Source organism: Leopardus geoffroyi, chromosome C2 (genome assembly GCF_018350155.1).
Source record: "Leopardus geoffroyi isolate Oge1 chromosome C2, O.geoffroyi_Oge1_pat1.0, whole genome shotgun sequence".
Classification (NCBI taxonomy): Eukaryota; Metazoa; Chordata; class Mammalia; order Carnivora; family Felidae; genus Leopardus; species Leopardus geoffroyi.
This window is the reverse complement of record NC_059333.1, coordinates 59809906-59829988: the sequence shown is the minus strand read 5'-3', so window position 1 is coordinate 59829988 and position 20083 is coordinate 59809906. Positions and strand designations below refer to the sequence as shown.

Genomic DNA, 20083 nt, shown 5'->3' with positions numbered 1-20083 from the left:
AGTTTGGGAGTTTGAGACCTGCTTCGGGCTCTGTGCTGACAGCTTGGAGCCTGGAACTGCTTCAGATTCTGTGTCTCCCTCTCTGCCCCACCCCTGCTCACACTCTGTCTCTGTGTCTCTCTCAAAAATAAGTAAAAAACATAAAAAAAAAAATGAAAAGAAACAGAATGCAAAATTATAGATACAAAACTCCATGAGGGAGGGAGTGCTGAAGCTTGGCTTCCTTAGCTTCACAGTACATCTGCCTCTGGTGCTGACTCTTAAGACCACACTCTGCATGAGACGTCCCTCCAGTGAATAAGCGGGAAGGCTGGCAAAATGCCTGGCACACAGGAGATGCTTGGCAAAGGGAGTGTTGTTCTCATACGACTGGGGGAGTGTGTGGGCCTCCACGGACCATCCCCAGAGTGAGGTGCTGGGCACACTTCAGTGAGCAGCAGTGTAGGCACAGCCTGGCCTTGTGCCAGGCAGGCCCTGTGGCCTCACATGGGCACGGGCACACCATCATCTCTCCTGTGCACGTGCCGTCAGCTGCTGAGCACCAGGCCGTCCTGCCCCAGCAGACACGCCCCAACAGATCCCTGCTATGAAAGTCCCACAATGAAGGGAAGCTCTCAATGGGCAGGGGAAAGGGACCAGGAAGCACAGCCACCCCCCAGAATGAGGCAAGGGCCTACGGGAGGCCACGAGTGGCCGGCTGGTGGGGAGAGGACCCCCGCTCAGTCTGAGTCCCGGATGCTTCGCTGGTCCAAGCCCCCCAGGTCCCACCCCCACTGCACAGACCACAGACCTGGAGCACAGACTGTGCCCTCCCCGAGTCCCCCCCCTCCTCAGCCCGACCAGCCTCTTCCATCAGCGAGACACCCCGTTGCCCCTTACGGCGCACGCGGAGCCTGTCACTGGAGCCCGAGGTTTTCACTTCTTGGGTCACCGGGTTGTAGGCAGCACACTTGTACGTTCCCTCGTCCTCCTGGCTCGCGTTCACAATCTGGAGGTTTCCTGATGGCATGATCAGGTAGTTATCTGAGAAAAGGGGACACGGGATGAGTTTGGGTCCAGAAAGCTGCAGCCGGCACCTCTCAGGGGGCAGGCAGGGCAGGAGCTGTGAGCTGTACACCTGAATCCCCACAGGCCCACACTGAAAATGCTGTTCTCCCACCAAAACTTTGAATCAAGTGGGCCAGAAATGCTGAGGAGTAAACCTGACCAACTAGCTGACCAACTGGCTAGCTGGCGGACTCCCCTGAGTTAGCACATAGGTCTAGGGAAGAACGCTTTATACTTTCAAAGGAGCTGGAGTAGGGTGGAAACAAAGCAAGGTCTGGGGTCTGCCAGACCTGGGCTTACGCGCTGGATCTGCAGTGGACTCTGTGATTCTTGGCAAGCTGACCCACCTCTCAGATACCGTTTCCTCATTTGTAGAACGGTACGACATGTGCCACCTCAGAGCCTACTGTAAGGACTGAAGGGCCCGTGCTGCACACGCAGGTGATGAGATGATCATTCCTGCAAGCCACCAGGAAGGAGGGAAATACATAGGACTTCCCGTGGGTCTCTGTCATGGTCACAGCTCTAAGCCACCTCACTCCTGAATTTCTGCAACCAGGGAGGAATATTCGCACTCCCAACCACCACCTTCTCCATGCATGTCACTGAAACCCTTCCCTCTGCATCGCGGGTCTGCTACACTTTGTCCGCTTCTGGTCCAGAGGTGCCGCGGGGGTGGGCTTCCTGTCTTTCAACAGGAGACAGATTCACGGCTTCTGGACACCCCACTGGCTGGGGATGGTGTTCAGTCGGCTTCCTGGCAGGCAAAGCACTGGCCCTCAGCTCTAAGCTTTCTGGTGGCATGGCCTGCCCTGGTGGTCCCAGGGTGTCTGAAATCCAGGTTCACTAAGCCTGGTGCCTGCCTGTCACTGGGCCGCCCCAGGTAAGAGCAGCTTAGGCAAATGCCTGACAGAGAAAACGCCTCGACCCCTCCTATGGAACGGGCAGGCTTCCTCCAGAGGGCTATTGCCAAGTGTCCGCTGGGGACAAAGGAAAGTTTTGCTCTATTCCTCGCACTCTCCAGTGATTTCTGAGTGGCAGGATCAGGGGTTTTACCCTTCCAAAAAATGGTTTTCTACATTTTCTGCAGTGAACATATATACATTCCTTATAAGAATATAGGAACATATCTTCCCTTCACAACCAGAAAAAGTTGATGAAAAGGTTTGAATTCTATAGGATATTTTAAAAGGTATACATTTTGAGCTGTGGGTTGAGTCACGTAGGGTCTAGCTGGCATTGAGTGAAGGGTCAGCTATGGGAAGTAGCTGACTTCATCTCGGGAGATACCCCTACTCCTCACAGGCACTCTGTGGACCCAAGCTTGGCCCCCCCGGACAAGTATGTCGTGGCCTGAGCAGGAGCTAGGTCAGCTGAGACAGCCGCATCACTGAGAAGATGGGGAGAGGGAAAAACCCAAGTCCCACTAAAGAGATTCCCCTGATGGGTGGGGGTGAGCTCCACCGCCCCCCGGGGAATGCTGCAGCTCCACCAATGGCTGGGTTCATCGGGAGACCTCTCGGTGTGTGCCTGGAGGCAAGGAACACTGTGCCGACAGTCTTGTTCAAATGGTGGAAGCTCAGCAACATCTTCCAGAGCCTCAAAGGATGAAGAGATTCCTCGCAACAGGGCAGAAGACCTCCATTTTGGAAGTCTAGCATCCTACAGGTCTAAATAGCAAGGTAGAAGGCAGCTGACTGGTGTGAGGAGGGGACTGCTGGCATGTGGATGGGGGTTCGGGAGGCGGTAGTTGGAGGTGGTCAGCTTCCCTCCTGGCCTTGGCCTCTCGGCTCCCGCTTGCTCACTCACCCCGAGATGCCTCCAGCCACTCTTGCTTGACACTGTATCGGACCTGAGCTTTTGGGTGGCTCTCAGGAAGGTGGCAGGCAATGACTGCTGTGTTCCCCTCATCTACTTCAATCACATGCTGCACATCCAACTTGAAATCCTGGAGATCTGTGGAGAGAAGAAAAGGTGCCAATTGGGCATTGATGGAGGACAGAAACAAAGTGACATTTCCGGGTGGGTTGATGCCTTGGTGTCTTCAGTCACAAGAAACAGCTGCAGAGGCCTCACCTGCTGGGGGCTTTCTGGGGGTGGTCTAAGTCCTTCCTCCAGCTTTCTGTTGTAAGAGTTTGAGGATGGAATGTGTGGCCTTTATCACTACATGGGAGTTTAACTTGGTATATATAAGCTGGAGGGTGGGGACATACGTACAGGATTCCATCAGGAGGTGCCTGCGATATCTCACCTCTTCCGATATCTCACCAGCCTCTTCTGTTACAATGAGACATGGGGGCAAGTTGGCCAAGCCCACTGGCCCTACTGAACCTGGCTGGAGATGGGTTATGATCAAGGCAGAAGTGCCCTGGCACAGCTCAGCGAATGGAGACTGAAGGGAATGATGAAAGAGAATTGTGATTTCCTTTTTTCCAGTTCAGTCATGTTCCCTGGCTTTTCTTTGTCATCCACAATAAAAGCGACAGGCCCAAGATTCTGCTTAGTTACCAACCATGGTTATAACAGGAAGGCTGATGGTACCCATGAGCTATACTCCATGTCATGGCTGATCCTTCCTCGGGGCTAGGGGTGGGGGATCTGTGGATGCTCTAAGGGCTTTCTAAGGCAAAGAGGGATCTCCCCAGTGTAGCTGACGGCAGGGGAATGTGGGAGAGCTGAGGGTCCTGACGCTAGGCTGCAGTGTCTGCAGCGTGGTGGCTGTCTCTTCTGACTTGGCTTGGTGGGAAGACTGGAATCTAAACTGGGAGAGGATGGAGATCCATCTGGAACAAGAGCAGGGTGTTTCCCAAACAATCTAACAGTTCACACAACAAAACTCTCTTTGTATGAGCCAAATCACCGAAGTTGCTGAACAAAACGGGATACTTGTGCCATAAGCCACATGCCAAATTTATTTTATCAGGACTGCAGCTGAACTGAAGAGAAGACATAAGATAAGAAAGATGAGACTATTTACCCAAACACTCCTTCGTAGAGCTACTTAGCCCTGAAGGCACCCTCTCTGCTGTCTACACCAAATTCTGTGAGCTCCTGAGAGTGGACACCCGCAGAGCTTTTACCGCAACTCCACTGCAAGACTCCACCTGCCTGTGTTGTTTTCCCTGGAGACCCAGAGAAGGCAAGAAGGTGACGGGAGCAGGTGGGAATCAGGTTTCTCACAGAAAAGGCAGTTAGTTACCAAAAACAAACTACTGTCACTACAGGAGAGCACAGTGATCAAGGCACGTAGTGAGGTCAGAAGGTTTCCCACCTGATGGAACTTGCCAGAAGCTCTTAGACAAGCTGTGCCAGGACAGGAAAGCCCTTTCGTTTCTATGAAAGGATCACTGTCCCTCTGATTATAACACTAGGACTTTTCAGGGGCAGGGGCCAAGTCTAAACCTACGCAGGGCCTGATCTCATTAGATGCTCAGTGAATGCTGAATGACCAAATGAGGGACTATCTCAGAAACTGGGACCCTCAAATCAGGTACCAGATACCCATTTATGTTGCCTATGAACTCAAATTTCCTAGTTGTGTTTCACCTATACTACAAGCTCAAGGACAAAGTCCTAGCACAACAAATTTTCTACAAATCTTCTTTCTACTTATGGCCAAACTTTTATCAAAGTATGGCTATTTTTAAAATAGAATGTTTCTTAAGAGGTCACTTCCGGAGTCACAGAAAAGATGTGACATAGGTCTCATGAATGTGGAGTAGGAAATACATGCTGTTCATAAGCGGGTGACAAAAGCAAAGGCAGACTGCCTGATTGATTTCTACTGCCCCCTTTTACTTTCTGGGGTAAGTAAATGCCTCAAGTGAGGTGCATGGGTCAAGGGGAGCTCTCACTCAAGGATTCCTTCCTTTGGGTGGGTGTAGAGCCTTTGGGGCTGTTAAAGAATTTTCTCATCATTATTTAATTTTGTATATGTGATATCTGACTCCAGCTAAATTGGAAATTCCTAAGGGGCAGCCTATTAATTTTGCACTCCACGCCCCAGCCCTAAGCCCCACTGCACAGTATGCAGGATACAGCAAATTCCCTACAAATCCTCGTTAAATGAATGAACAATTTGAAAGGTTGAGCCCCAGGCCCGCTTCATGGGACTGCCATCTGTATAGCTGAATGTGGCTCTGAGCCTGGAAGGGGCCAGCACTTGGCTCAATGCTCTGCCATCACCGTCTTCAAATTCTTAACATTTGCACAAAAGACCCCACATTTTCATTTTGCATTAGACCCCCAAAATTATGTAGCCCAGTCCTGGCTGAGCTTCTCAGCCAAAACAGCGGATGTGTTTTTTTTCTCGGAGAGGAAGGAGATAGGGACTACGGGAAGGGGTGGATGGTCTGGGCGCAGTGTGTTCTGGCTAAATATTACTAACTGCTTTTCAAAAGCAATGCACTTAAACAATGCAAAAGCCTTAATCCTCCTCGGCACAGTGCGTGCTGTACCTGCCAAGTCAGGAGGATCTCCACAAAGAGAGCTGTGAGCGACTGTCAGCTCAGGGGCATCTGGAAAATTCTGTCATCAAAAAGTAAATCTAAAACTACTCCACCAAGAGATTGAGTTTTTTTCCTCCTCCTCTTCCTCCTCCTCCTCCTCCTCCTCTTCTTTATTTCATTCCAAGGAAATTTGCCTCAAGCAAGAATATACTTAAACAGATCATTTTACAAGAAAGGAGTTTGGCACCAGAATGCCATCTCCATGTTAATGGCCCAGGCTCTTGCCATTGTAACTGAGAGTTTATCCAGGCACAGCTCACGTTCTCCTCCGTGCACCCACCTCACTGACCCAATACTAGAAAACATGCGCACCTCCACCCCCTCCCTCAGTCCCTCTTGGCTCCTTCTGCACCCTGTGACAATTGCTAAGTTGGAGACAGAAGGCTGTGCGGTGGGGAAGGCGCAAAGCTGGGCACCGGTCAGCCATGTGGCCAGACAGCCCCTCTGTTCCGATGCCAACATGTGCACAACAGCTCATGTGGGCAGGACCGAGGACACCCCAGCTGGGCATCCAGCTCCCCACAAGGGCCTACTGGCAGACCAGTCTTCCTGGCTTCAAAAGAAATAAGGAGTAGTTAGGTCCTTGGCCCTGTCCCCTCCTTGTTCCTCCCAAGCTTAAGCCTTAGCTGCTGCTTCACTAGACAAACACATCCAATTTGGCTGCTGGAGTAAAGTTGAGTTTCACTAAGGGATCAAAGGCAGAGTAACAAAGTGATGATGGATGTGAAAATCAGAGCACCCTTCTCTAGTGTTTTTAGGCAGGAAGGAGACTGGGGGTAGGGGCGGGGGTGGTGTGGAGACATCATGATCAGTAATGGCCTAAGCAGCCACCAGATGAGGCAGATGCAGAGATCTGGTTGGCTGCAAGTGAAGGAAACCAGTCTGTTCCCAGGCTCCTTTGTCTGCAAAGCCGGTTTCCTGGCCAGTCCCCGGGGCTGCTCAGGGCACCGCACTGGGACTGGGGGGGGGGGGGGGGGGGGGGCCGGCCCTTGAGTTTCAAATGGGGTTAACAGGCCTCACTGCAGAATGATGGATCAGGTTTCATGGGGAAATGGTTTGACAGGACACCTGCCCTTGCCTGTTGACTGGTGTGTTTGAGAAATCCATTAGAGGAATGTTTTTGCAGCTTTAATCCTCTTACCTTCCCCCAGACCCCTCTTGTGCATCCTCTTTGTGTATTCTTTCGGCTATTTTATTAACTTGTCTGCACTAATCAAATGCCAATAAACCCAACTCTTGTTCCTCAGCTGTCAACAGAAGCCCTGGTCTTTAGGGCCATCTCTGGATTTATAGAATTTCCTTCTCAAAGGATTTTGTGCTTTCTAAGAAAGCCCAAAATAGTTTAGGCTCCATACAGAACCCTGCCTAGTTCCCTCTTTTCTAAGCCCTCAATTTCTTAATGGAAGATGTATCTTCTGATACATTACTTCCATAGGGCTCTTAGGTACACAGATCACAGGGCTTTGTTCAGACATAAGTCATGTGATAGGCTCAGTGTTTCCTCTTCACATTTACAGGGTACATCAGGCACTTACCTTCTGAGCTAAGGGAAAATGGGGAGGAAAACAAGAACTTTTAGAAACCTATCTACAAATAGATAGGTTCTATGTTAAGTCCATTTGAACTTCTTATCACCTTCTAGCTTGGATCCTTCCTTTGGTTCAGCAGAACTATGAATTAAATTACAATATTTGGGTTATGTTCATGAATTCCCATGACACAAAATTGTCAAATCTTAATTGTAGGCTCATCCTCCCAATTTTTATACAGTTTACACATCCAGTTAGAGGGTGCACTGCATCACAGCAGAATGCCTCTGGTGTAATCCGTAAGGATCTTCAAGGCATTTCCTCATCTGGGCCTCCTCTCCCTGAGATCTCTCTTAGGCTGCAAGTCACAGTTAAGAAGTCAGGCAAGACAGCGCCTTTGTCTGGAAGCCACAGGGGGTCACCGACATCCCCATCTCCGTGAACTCTGTGGAATATTTATTTAAAAAAGTCATCTTCTACCCATCCAGGCATTCTTATGTACAGTCAGTCCTGTCCTTTCCCCCTGCATAGGGACAAGCATGTACTTGACTGCTCAGGTTTGGACGGGACCCACCAGATTGTGGGGGTGTCATATTGGGCTCGCTTGGCAATGCTGCCAGGACAGCTTAGTAGCCTCTTGGCCAGTGGCAAGTTTCCGGGCTGATGATTCTACTGCCTAACTCTTGTGGCCTCCAGGCCTCAACTGGCCCTGCGGTGGCTTGTCATGCCTATAGCTGATGTTACGAAGCATAGAAAGATTTTTCCCTAATATCGCACCCCTCATGCTGACCCGCTGGCCCTTCTCTGCATCTCGATTGGTTTTTGAAAGATGGCAAAGTTTCAAAGGAAGTAAAACGAAGAGCTTTCTCCGGCAGAACCCGTGGCTCACCTCTCTGCAGGATGGACTTGGGGGCAGAGTTTGAGAAGGTGAAGGGTCCTAGGCGTTGCCTTCCTATGTGGGCTCTGGCAGCGCAGTGGTGCTCCCATGCCCCATACTGCTTCACTGATGGGCAGAGAATCACAACACTACTCTCACCCTCCAACTCACCTGAGGACCCATGCCTTGGCATGGCCCCAAGATGAGCCCTCTGAAATCAAGCGCTCTGCAGGTGGGAAACCATGGCAACCAACTACAGAAACAGAGGAAGCCTGGAGCAGAACTGGGCTTCCATTAGGCCAGAAAGCCTGGCGCCCGGAAAGGATGGGGTTTACTGTGGGATGGGTGAGCGTCTCAGAAGCCACACGTTCTGGGTAGTGACTAAGCCTTTTGCCAGCACGTAGCCCTGTCACACAGACGGCTGAAGCCAAACCCAACTATAGCCCACAAGGCTGGGCAAAATCAGCCTACTCGATAGTAGGCATTTGACACACACCATGCCCTCCAGGCATCATTGATTTATTCATTCAGCCAGGAGCTACAGAATTGTCTAGTAAGCCCGGCACTGCAGAAGATATCATGAAGACAAAAATGCAGTTCCTAACCTCAGAGACCTGTACTTTGATAGATGAGACAGGTCAAAACAACACGCAAAGCAGGGTACGATAGCTTGCAAGAGTCGGGTCGGCAGGCTTAGTCCCTACCACCTCCACGAGCATCCCAACCTAGGTCATGTGGCCTTGAGCTCCCGAGCAACTTAGAAAGGGCAAAGGGAATTGACAGAGGGAGTACTCGTCCTCCCTCCGCAGGCCGCGAGAGTGGATGAATAGATTTCCTTTCATTAGGATTTTTTTCTGCCTGTCCAATTGCACAAATAATTTTGGCTGCAAACCTCTCTCCTGAGAGCCATGGAAACATGACATGAAATTTCTCAAACACACTCTCTGATGAAAGCAAGGCATATGCTCTCTCTTATTTAAATAAAAACAGTCTCCACGGGTGTCTAAAAAGGCCTTGGCAGATGCCAAACACACTAGTTGTTCAATCTTGTGTTTCTTTCTTTCCCCTTGAGTTGAGGTGGGGTTTGCACTCAGATTTGAGCAGTGGGAGAAAGCTGAGGGCAGAGAAGAGATGAAGAGCCACGAGAATGAGGGCAGAGGATCAAAATCAAGACTGGAGGTGGGCAGGAGAAGAGAGAGGATATAAAGGGAGGAGCGGGACAGAGAGAAGGGAAAATAAAAAGGACCTAGTTGGCAATGTCATTAAAACGATGTGCAATAAACTGGCCTAATGTTTCAGGAATTTCTTGGCTCGAGTCATTAAAAATCTTCTTTAGAAAAGAAATAAGAAAATGCGAGATGTGATTAATCCTTGAAGACAAGGCAAGGATGGGAGCCACGTCTCCACCGAGTCTGGCAGCCAGATGCACGGAGATGTCTGTAGACCATCTCATTTATCTGACTTCAGTTCTGCACTGAGGTAGGGCTGGTTAGCAGAACTTGGGAGTTTCTTTTGGACCAAATGAAGGAATGAAATGGTTTGAAAAAACACACTTAAGAGAAAGAGAAGGGAAAAAAAAAAAAAAGATTTAGTTGCCAGTAACCCACATCATACATATTTCTCTGATCAACGAAATATAAACTATAAACTTAGCAATGGGAAAATTAATGTGAATCCTGGTGGTCTGGATCATGAGAGCCAGAACCGGATCCTGACAGAGCGTCTGGCAGGCTGGCAGCCTGCACAGGAAGAGGGAGGGGAGAGAAAACGGGAGGCCAAGGCACTGGGGAAGAATGGAGATGAGCACTTCAGCATGGTCCTCACATACAGAACTCTGGGTCGGAGAGGCAGGGGTGCTGCCCTAAGGCCACTGGGGCCCACAGTGGTGCTACTTTTTCTGCCCACACACCTGGAAATTACATATTCCTACAAGCAGTGGTGGCTACTCGATGCCAACCACCCACTACCTCGGATAGTGTCCCATGAAGTGTCTCACAGGACGTGGAGCCACATTCACTGGTATCTCCCTTCAAAGTTTCCAGAGGTTCCTCCAAACATCTCACTTCCTTGTAAACAGACCTTTAGACTTCTGACATCCATCAATTTTTCTGAGCCCTCCCTGAATCTACTTGTGTCTTCAACCTGTTTATACCCAGAGTTCTTGCTTCATTTTTTTTTTTTTTTTTTAAGCCTTTTAATATGTCAGGATTTGGTGAAGAAATCTTTGTTCACCTTTTGCATGCCCTTCTTGGCCTTCTGGACTTCAAACATATATTATCTAGGAGTCTTCCTCTTTCTAGACATTCCCTAGAGGCCTACTCTGTGCCAGGCCCTGTGGTCACAGAGATAAATGACAAAGTCTCTGCCCTCCAGGCAAATGAGAGGGCTACAGAAGTAAAGATAGGATGGTAAGGAAGCTGGGAAGAGGAGACCCCACTCCATACTTGGGAAGTTGAGGGTGTCAAGAAAAGATCCCTAGAGAAGATATTCGCATCTGAAAAACTGAGAAGGAATTTGTTAACCCAAGGGAGACGGCAATGCTCTGGGAAAGGGAGTAGAGAGGACGGTGTTGCAGGTAGATGGGGCACCATTCCCAAAATAAGGGGAAAGTGCAAGATGAGATGAGGAAATGGCAGAGCTTGGTGGGTCCAGAGGGGAGGCCGAGAGACGGGCTTATGGGCCATGCCACAGCCCGAGTCCTATTCCGTAATTCCTGGAATCTTCACAGGTTGTTAAGTAAAGGAACACAGTCATTCAACATTAAACATGATTCTCCCTCACCCCCAAAACGCTGGTTTTGCCTCAGCTAGCTTTTTTTCCCCTTGGCCTACATTTTTTTTTTTTTTTTCCTCACTATTCAGTGATAGTCCTTTATCTTAGATGGGAACACTGACCCACCTGCAGGGGTTGTACTGTTCTCAGGGTTATTACCAGATTCCAGGAAGGGTTGAAAGTCTAAAAAAAAGGGCCAAAGTAGAAATTCCTAAATTTTTCCACACTCAAAAAAGGGGGAGCCAAGGGATTCATCTGCTGTCTTGATTTTTTGTTTTTTTTTAAATCATCTTGCATCATGTTCCTTAGAGGGCTCCAGGGATTTCAAGTGAGCTAATCAATGCTTCCCTCGCCTTCCTGTAGAAAAGGCTTCTCAAAGTCTGTTCTGGCTCATTGAATTTATAGGTAGTACCTGCTCAACAAACTGGAGGTCCTCCCCTTCTCTCTTAGATTAGAAGGTGGACCTAAGATTTTTACTTAAGCATGTGGCTGTATGTGCAAAGAACAGGCTGAGGAGGGGAAAGGGTAGGAGTTCTAAGCGTGCCCTCGGTAGAAGACGCACCCTGGACTTGATATCTTCTTTTGGTAAATTCTGACCATTGCTAAATAGAGAATTGGAACCCCGGCTATTTGGGGTAGACAGTTACTGCCATGATGCACTGGGCTGAGCTCACATCACACATTTGTCTCAGTACTTATACCAGGCCTGATGGGATTAGTGTTGCCAATGTCATTTAGAGATTTCTTTAGAATATCAGAAAATTCTTGTGATATTTAGAATATCGGATACCGCCTATATCCAGTACAAAACAGAAGAGGTTAATAGGACTTCGGCTTAATACTGTAAGGTATTCCTTAGTTATTTCCTATTTAGATATTCCTGCTTAGCTCCTTTTGGGTTGAAGCTGTCAATAATTTTCTTGTCCAACTGGCAAAGCAAAACAAACCTTACAGTATAAAGCAGCTGAATTTCACCCTTAGGCTCATTCTCCCTTTCCAACGGTGTGTTCCCCACCATAGAGCTGCCTCAGTCTCTTCCACTCAGCCTGCCAGTACCGCCAGCCCAGCTTTCAGAGGCAGACTCCCTCCCCCTCCTGGACCAGCTCAGGAGGCCACCTGTGTTTCCTTGCCCTCCCCAGCTCTTCTTCCTGCCACCGCCCCTTCACTGCAAAGCAAAAGGCTTGCACAGGATTCCCCAAGATGCCTAAGCTAACAACAAATGTTTTTCCAACTTGGAGCGAATGGTTCCTTCTTGTTTTGTCAAGGACTCACCAGCTGGCTGAAGCAGACTGGCGGAGAAGAATGGCATTGGAGAAAATGCTCTGAAGTTTCCTTTCTTAATCACAAAACATACATTCCCAAAGGGAAAAGAGAAACGGTGAGAAATGGGGGGAGTTACAGGGGAATCAGATGGGGTAGCAAGAGAGAGACAATCATTTAGTAGCTACTTTCAGGATTTGACTGAACTCCCCACGGAATTACCTCACTCTGGAAATTAAAGTTGCTAGGGAAGTGTCTGCACCATCCCAGAAAATACACTGGGCTTAAATCCAAGTACACAATGTTAAGAGTTAAATTCAGTTGTAGGTCTGAGAAAGGTAGGAGAGAACTCAAAAAATGAGAAAGGTTGTCCCACACACATTCTTTAAGGCTCAACTCCCAAGTCTTCCTCAATTCCCTGAAATTGACATGAATCACGGTTAGCCTGAGCTCCCAGTAAAATCTGTTTATATCTCTGTCAGGGAACTCATGGGTTTGACTTGCTTTGTGGCTACCATGTTACTGCAGTCAATCTTCTCCATTAGGTTAAGAGCTCCTCAAAGGCAAGGGTTAGGTCTTACGGTACTCTGCTGGAATTCTGAACACTCCCCAATTCTCAGGACACCAATCTCCAAAACACCCACACACTAAACTCAGTGCTGGAGAATGAGTGCTGTTCCCCAGTGGGACTTCCTCACCTCCAGACTGCTGGCTTGCCCTGTGAATTTTGGACTTAACAGCCTCCACAATCATGTGAAGCAATTCTGTAAAATAAATCTATTTTTCCTTTTATTTCCTTCTCCATATATCTAGGCAGGCATGCCTCATTTTATTGCACTTTGTGGATACTGGGGTTTTTGTTTGTTTTTTACAACTTGCAGTTTTTTGGCAAGCCTACATAGAGCAAGTCTATCAGTGCCATTTTCCAATAGCATTTGCTCATTTTTCTGTGTCACATTTTATTAATTCTCAATATTTCAAATCCTGTCATCATTATTACGTTTGTTACGGTGATCTGTGATCAGTGATTACAACTCACTGAAAGCTCAGTTGATGGCTAGTGTTTTTAACAATGAAGTATTTTTAAATTAAGGTATGTACTTTTTAAAGTCATAATGCTATTGCACACTTAATGGACTACAGTATAGTATAAATATAACTTTTATAAGCACCAGGAGACCAAAAAGTTCATTTGACTCACTTTCTTGTGAGTAGTCTGGAACGAAACTCGCATTATCTCCAAAGTATGCCTGTATGTGTAACTGGTTCAGCTTCTCTGGAGAGCCTGACCAAACCAGGGATAAAGGAAGCTAGAGGTATTCTATTTATTGTTGTTTTTTTTTTTTTTTTTTTTTTTTTTTTTTTTTAATATTTGAGGGGGGAAGGGGCAGAAAGAGAGGGAGAAGGAGAGTGAGAATCCCAAGCAGACTCTATGCTGTCAGCACAGAGCCCAATGAGGGGCTCAAACTTGCGAATCATGAGATCACAACCTGAGTTGAAATCAAGAATCGGACACAACTGAAAAGAGCCACCCGGGCGCCCCTAGAAATACTGTAATAAAGACATGCCCACAGTGGTCCTTTATGGCCTATTCCAGTTCAGGGTCCGAGCCTAGAAGACCTTAAGGAAGTGTCTGATGGGAATCAGAGGTGGGGGAAGCTGAACAAAAGGAAACACAGCTTTCTGTTTGTGGAATCACTGTCCCGAGGGCCAGGGTCAGCCCAGCCTGCCAGCACAAACCAGCAAGTACCTGGTTAGAAGAACAAGCAGTGGTGAGCCAGCAGAAGCAGAAATGGAGTAGCTCTGTGGGCTACGGGGACAGCACGCAGTGCAGGGACACCATGGCTATTCTCCAAGGCAGCTAGGAGGTAGGAATCTGGGTTGGAGAGCGTGTGTATACAAAGAGCTGAGAAATTCGCAGGAGGTGGGGTAGTTAGTTCTCTCTTCCCAACAAGCTAGCCCTTTGTCTTGGGTCTGGTAGGAGTGAAGGCTTTGCCACTCCCTGGACTTGGTCTTCTGAAGACTGTTCCCAGAATGGAGCTAGGCAGCACATGGCTGGCCACAGGCCCCAGAGCCTCCTGCAGGAGGGCACTCCACCAAAGTTCACCAACCTAAGGGGTGAATGAGGAAAGCCCAGAATTTATAAAATGTTTCAACATATTACTAGCATATCATCCAATCCTTAAAAAAAATAAATAAATAAAACCCAAAAACAAAAAACAAGAAAACTCAGGAGACGGATGCTGTAACTATCACTGTGCTCACTTCATAGTTGTGGTAATCTAAGTGATTTAGTGACTTGCCCAAAGTCACACCGACTTCTAGGGGCAGAGTTAAAACTTAAACCCAGGGTTTTTTTTTAACTTTCTTCTCCCCCACTCGCCATATTAGTTTGTCTCTTCATTTTATTCACGGGTTAAATTATGGTGACAAAGGGCCCTGTCACCTTCTGAGCATTCCTCAGAGCCAGTCATAGAGACAGCTGCCTAAGGGGAGCTCCTTCCTTTCCTGTCAGCAGACTCACCTTCTAAGATCTGAGGGCAGAGAGAGGATAATTCAGGTACATGCCTGGGTCTTAGTGCTTAAAGGCCTTATAGAGGGGTTACAGATCTGGTCTCAATTAAACCAGCATCAGCTTAAGACTCCACATTAGCTTGAGGACTCAAGTTTCCAGCTATAGGATTACTACCCAGTGACCACCTGTTGTATTTCCCACAATGAAGGGGACCTAGGGGTGATAGGATAATTGGCAGAACTAAAGGATAAAAAAATGGGAGAAAGTTAAAAATGAAGAATTTTGTAGGAGTTTAGTTGAATTATTAGAGGTAAGGGATAGAAAAGAGCTTTCACACTGTATGCCAGCTCTGATGAATTGTGACTCCTTGCCAGGCTGTGTTGAGAACAATTCTAAGGCTGAATCAGAGTACAGAAAAAAGGAATACGGTGTTCCCTGGCAAGGTCTGCTGTTGGTTCAGGTGCAGAGTGGGAATACTTGAGCCACGTAGTGTGGCTGACCTCCTGGCGTAAAGCTTATAAAAAAGGAGAAAGGAAGAAAGGAGATCAAAGTGAAAAGTATTTCAAAATTCAAGAATTAGACAAGGTGGTCTGAGGTGAGGCATCAGCAGCAAGAGCGAAGTCTACCGCAAAGTCTAGGTTCAATAGGAAAACAAGTTCTGTGCAGAGGAGTGGGATGGACACCGCCACATGGAATGAAGACGGTATTTACCCGTGTGGGTTCCATTTTACCTGAAGACCAGAAGCCTCAGGTCAACAGCCAGGGGTGAAGTCCAAGAGTACCCCCAGCCTCCAGCATCTAAGTAAAAGAGATGTGTACCAGGAAAAGGTCTGCCCGAGGGGCCTCCTCCCCACCCCTGAATCCTCAAGCCAGCTCCCAGCCCCCACTACGGAGAGGTCTCAGCGATCTAGGAGTTCACTAAGACAGGGGAGGCGGCATCTTGCTAGGTAGGCCGAACAGCAAGTGCTTTGTCTCAGGATGGACATCTGAATGCATGCAAAAGAGGCCAGAGGAAAAGGAAGCCTTAAGTGGCCAGTGTGGGCGGGTGTGTGTGCGTGTGCAGGGGCACGCCACTGCCTGGCCTTCCCTCTAAATGCAGACCAGGCCTCGGTAATCCCTTCGCCGCTCGGCCGCCCTCCATCAGCCAACCAGCAAAACACAGCCCCCATTCTGCTCAGGAATGTGCTTTCGGAAACTTAATCTAACTGCCAGGTCTGGGCCAAATCCCCCATGGCACGAACCCAAAGACAGCACCCCGTTCTGCCGCTGCTCCCGCCTTCCCGCTGCCTCCTCCAAGCCCGGGAGGCTGCAGTTCCACCCCACTGACTCCCTGTTCTCTGGGATGCGGCCCCTCGAAGCCCGCTCTCTCCATCTCCAGCGCTTCTCGGGCCCTCTGGTCAGCCCCAAACATGTCACTTCTGATTCATGTCTCAATGACGAGCCAACAGCTCTTGGCTTTCAGGCAAGACTCTCTGGGCTTCTGCACAAGCCTCCTCTTCTCTCACTGTGCCTTCTGGGTTGCAACCAAACCCTCCCCTTTGTCCTCACTGCCAACCGCAGATCCCTTCGAGCACCAGAGAAAGAAGTGGCCAGGAATTTTTTACAAATAAAGGCTAAAAATGGTCTCTCCTCACACAGATACACCTTGAAGCAGAAGGAGGGCTCCACCATAAATCTTCAACTCTCCAACTATCCCTTCCTCCATATAAAAGGTTCAGGCTGGCTCCTAATTAGGCCGAATGAATGGTTATGGAGTTTCCTAAGTCTCCACAGACACGTGCTGACCATTTGCAGATGAGCAATCCTTGTAGATGAGCAGGATTATCCTTTAAAGGCGCGAACGCTGCTAAAAAGCACATCTTACTTGTAATAAGGAACCAGTGGAAGCGACCTAATTGCACACCAACAGAAAAAGTGCTCAGGACATATGACAGAGTCCCTCAGGGGATGTTCTAGGGCCATCAGTAACTATGAACCTGCTCTGATGGGGGTTTAAGGTAGGGGGCGCAGGTTAACTAGTGAAGGGCATGGACAAACCTTCTAGAGTGATGGCCACACAGTTGTATACATATGAAAAATGCATCAGGCTATTCACTTATTAGCGCACTCTGTGTACTTTACTGGATGCATTTTATACTCAATACAAAAGAACAAGTAAATATGGTCATACAGCCAACGGAAAAATGCTAATCACACAATGTCAAGGGGGAGAGAACAAGGATAGAAACTGTACATTCACTAGTATCATTAAAATAGTGTGAAGGTACGGGCATGCCATTATGCTAATTGAGTAAGTCAGAGACAAATACCCCATGATTTCACTCACAGGTAGCATCTAAAAAATAAACAAAACAAAACCCAGACTCATGGATACAGAGAAGAGAGTGCTGGTTGCCAGAGTGGGGGAGGTTTGGGGTCGGTGGGGGTGGGGATGGAAAAATGGGTGAAGGAGATCAAGAGGTACAAGCTTCCAGGTTCTAAAATAGGCCATGGGGATAATAATGCATAGCACAGGGAATACAATCAGTAACAGTGACATTGTATGGTGACAGATGGTAACGAGACTCATTGAGGTGATCATTTCACAATGTACACAAACGTTAAATCACTATGCTATACACGTGAAACTAATATTGTATGTCAATTATATACTTCAGTAAAAAAGCAAGTATTGGTATGGATAAAGACTGGAAGTGCACACTCCAAAATGGGAATGGTAATGGTTGTGGATGACGGTGGGGTGAGGGGAAATGGTATCTCCTATGAATTCTGTACTTTCTGTAATGCAGTTTTCATTACAATTTAAAAACATGAAAGAGGATATGATAGAAGTGTAGCTCTGACCTCAGCCCTTCTTATAGGATGAGATAACCCCTCCCTGTCCGCTACCCTCCTCACCTACATCAGCCAGCACCTTCCTTGCACCCCACAAGCACAGGTAGGGTCTGCCTCTCTCCCGGAGCATGCAGAGTATGCTACCCTGCTTCCCAGGGACCTAGAGCTCACATTCAACGGGTGCTCCTTCTGCCACCACAGCAAATGGCTCTCACTGTGTGGGGAGGCTCTAAGATGCAGTCAGGCTCCTCCCAGTCCCCTGGGGAGACAGATGAGGAGCCCTCCCTGCCCACTCCTTTCTCGGAGAAAAGGGTGGGGCTGCCTGACGCTTTCCAAAAGGACATGAATATTGCCTGCGGGGTGTCTCTGTTCTGTTCTCTCTTGGAGTGAAGTCCCTCCAGGGACCTGGGAACCAGGGCGGGGTCTTTTATCCCCTGCTTTTCTGCTTCACCATCTCCTCCCACTTTCCTCCCAGGCCTCATGCCTCACATACCCCCAGGGACTCCAACCAAACTTTAAGGAGCAAAGCATTTCCCAAGTTTGCTGCTTTGGCATGACCCCTAACATACTCAGGAGGGTGACAATGATGGTGACATGGAAGTCCAAAGCAAGGCTGTCAGGGGTAAGGGGACACTGCTAGGTCATGAGCAAACAAGCTCTGGACATCTCAACATTCTAATACAAATACCACTAAAGTCTCAACAAGGCTCCCTATTCCCCATACTTCAGGCTCCAGGAAAGAAGAGGTCATTCTTAATATATCCTGGCTACAGACTCCACATTAAGAACGGATGTTGGGGCTGCCCTGCAGCCTTCTGAAGTTTATTTCGTCAGATAAGTCTGGTCTCTCATATGCATACAACGGGTAGAAAACCAGGTAATGTGTGCTTTGCACCTGGGTACCATAATATTCCCAAGTGGTAATTACATATTAAGAGGAGTATAAAGCCATCTCCCGGCATCCCCCTTGGACCAAACCATCCCCAATCTCATCCTCTTTTCTGTTCATTTTACTCTTTGTCACACAGTTTCCTTTTTGTTGTGCTCTACTATTTGTATCCCAGGCATGTGGACCATGTCTGCCCCTGAAACAGGAGGCCCGGTGTGGGACAGGCAGCTCTGCTCAGACCCACACATGGCCGTGTAAGTGCTCTGACAGTAACCGCCATGACGATGGAGAGTGGGGGATGAAGGGACAGGGGCAGCTGGCACAAGCGCCCCCAGGTAACCACGTAGAAATGCACGGCCACATAGTGTGGCCCATTTCTGGGGCCCACACAAACAGTTCAACCATGCTGAGTTCCCCTCTTACTAGACACCCTCTGCAGACAGTGTCCCTACTCAGAGAAAACAGCGTCCCCAGGGCACAGTGGTCCCCCACCATTGGGGACTGCTCGGCAGCTACCGCTCTCTGGTTTGAAATGTCAAATTGTAAGGCCTCCTTTTATATGAAGACAAATGACATGGGGTGTGAAGGGCCTGGGGGAGAGAGCGAGAAATGGAGAGAGTTAGAAAGAGGGCACCGTGGCAGAAGGACAAAGGAACAGCACTCACTGGCTAGTGTCACAGTGGCTGGCACGCTGGCCACGGCTCCTGCAGGCATGCGGGCCACACACTGGTACCGTCCAACCGTGCGGTTGTTGAGGGCAGTGACGACCAGCGTCCCGCGGGTGATGAGGATGCCCAGAGCATCATCCGAGCCATTCAGCTCCTTCCCGTTCAGGCGCCAGGTGGCATTCATCCACGGGGGCTCCACCACGCAGCCCAGGATCACAGTTCCTCCCAGCTTCTGGACGGTGGAAGAGGGCTGGACAGTGACCTGGGGGACCTGGTCTGGAGGAAGAACGGGGATGTAGAAGTGAACGGACAACCTTCACGAAACCAATAACATGACCTTTTTAGAAGCACAGCCCCCAGGCAGCCTTTCAGAACTGAGCAACCCAGAGGGGTTGGTCTTTCTCTGAAGAACTCTACTGTCCTTGGTCCGTTCTCCAACCTGTGCTCGTTCTCAAAGGCAGACTGGAGTGGCAGCATGATGTAGAGGCAAGAGCTTAGGCTCTGGGGTTGGACGGACCCGGGCCCCCATCCCAGCGCCATTGCTTCTGAGCCAGGTCACTTTTGCCTTTTTGTGTCTCCATTTCTTGCCTACAAAATGGGGCTAGTAATACTCGCTTCAAAGGGTTGTCGTGAAGCTCACAACTAATGCACGTGAACTGCCTGCCATAACCTCATGTAAGTCCTCAATAAAAGGCAGTTGTTAGTATTCATTCTCCTCTGGTATATATTCGAAATGATGATGATACTAAAATATAACTGATACGGTCTTGCCAAGATGATTTGTCATCTTGTATTCCTGAGTGTGCCCCTGGAGGCCAGTGGGAATGAAGTGTTCTTCGAAATCCAGGAAAAGGCAGGCCTTTTTAAAAGGTTACTACTGAATGTGTAGTATTTCTACTTGACACGAGGGGCAAATGTTCTTTTAGACGGGCAGGCTGAGAAAGGGAAGGAAAGCACTCACTCAAGTCAGCGAAGCAGCCTGCTGTGGCTAAGAGGAGGCACGCGAGGGTGACCGCAGGCCTTTTTTCTCTCCGGGTCGTCATCATCCCATGCAGCACGGTGTCACAAAGGGTCCAAGCCAACGTCCCATAAGCCACCAGAGTCACTTAGATGGCTACTACAATCCCCTGCACTCTGTCGTGAGAAAGAGAGAAATGGCTGCGGTGAGTGACGATGCTCGGGA

General features: G+C 48.7%; 2 protein-coding genes across 3 annotated transcripts in view; both read right to left on the bottom strand.

The window, feature by feature from the left end:
• BOC (BOC cell adhesion associated, oncogene regulated) overlaps positions 1-20003 on the bottom strand; it is a gene marked incomplete at its 5' end in the record, with an annotated part of 35821 nt that extends 15818 nt beyond the window's left edge. Inside the window, 4 exons of the mRNA XM_045500980.1 lie at positions 880-1023; positions 2857-3003; positions 18898-19176; positions 19862-20003. Of these exons, the coding sequence (XP_045356936.1) occupies positions 880-1023; positions 2857-3003; positions 18898-19176; positions 19862-20003 (712 nt within the window). The remainder of the gene's footprint in view (positions 1-879; positions 1024-2856; positions 3004-18897; positions 19177-19861) is intronic.
• The window catches only part of LOC123610883, a 37233-nt gene continuing 37078 nt past the window's right edge, over positions 19929-20083 (bottom strand). The window contains exon 2 of one of the 2 annotated variants that reach the window (XM_045502066.1): positions 19929-20032. In XM_045502066.1, coding sequence (XP_045358022.1) covers positions 20007-20032 — 26 coding nt within the window. In that variant the 3' untranslated portion in view covers positions 19929-20006. Of the gene's footprint in view, positions 20035-20083 lie in introns of both variants that reach the window. The other variant, XM_045502064.1, reaches the window with a different exon arrangement.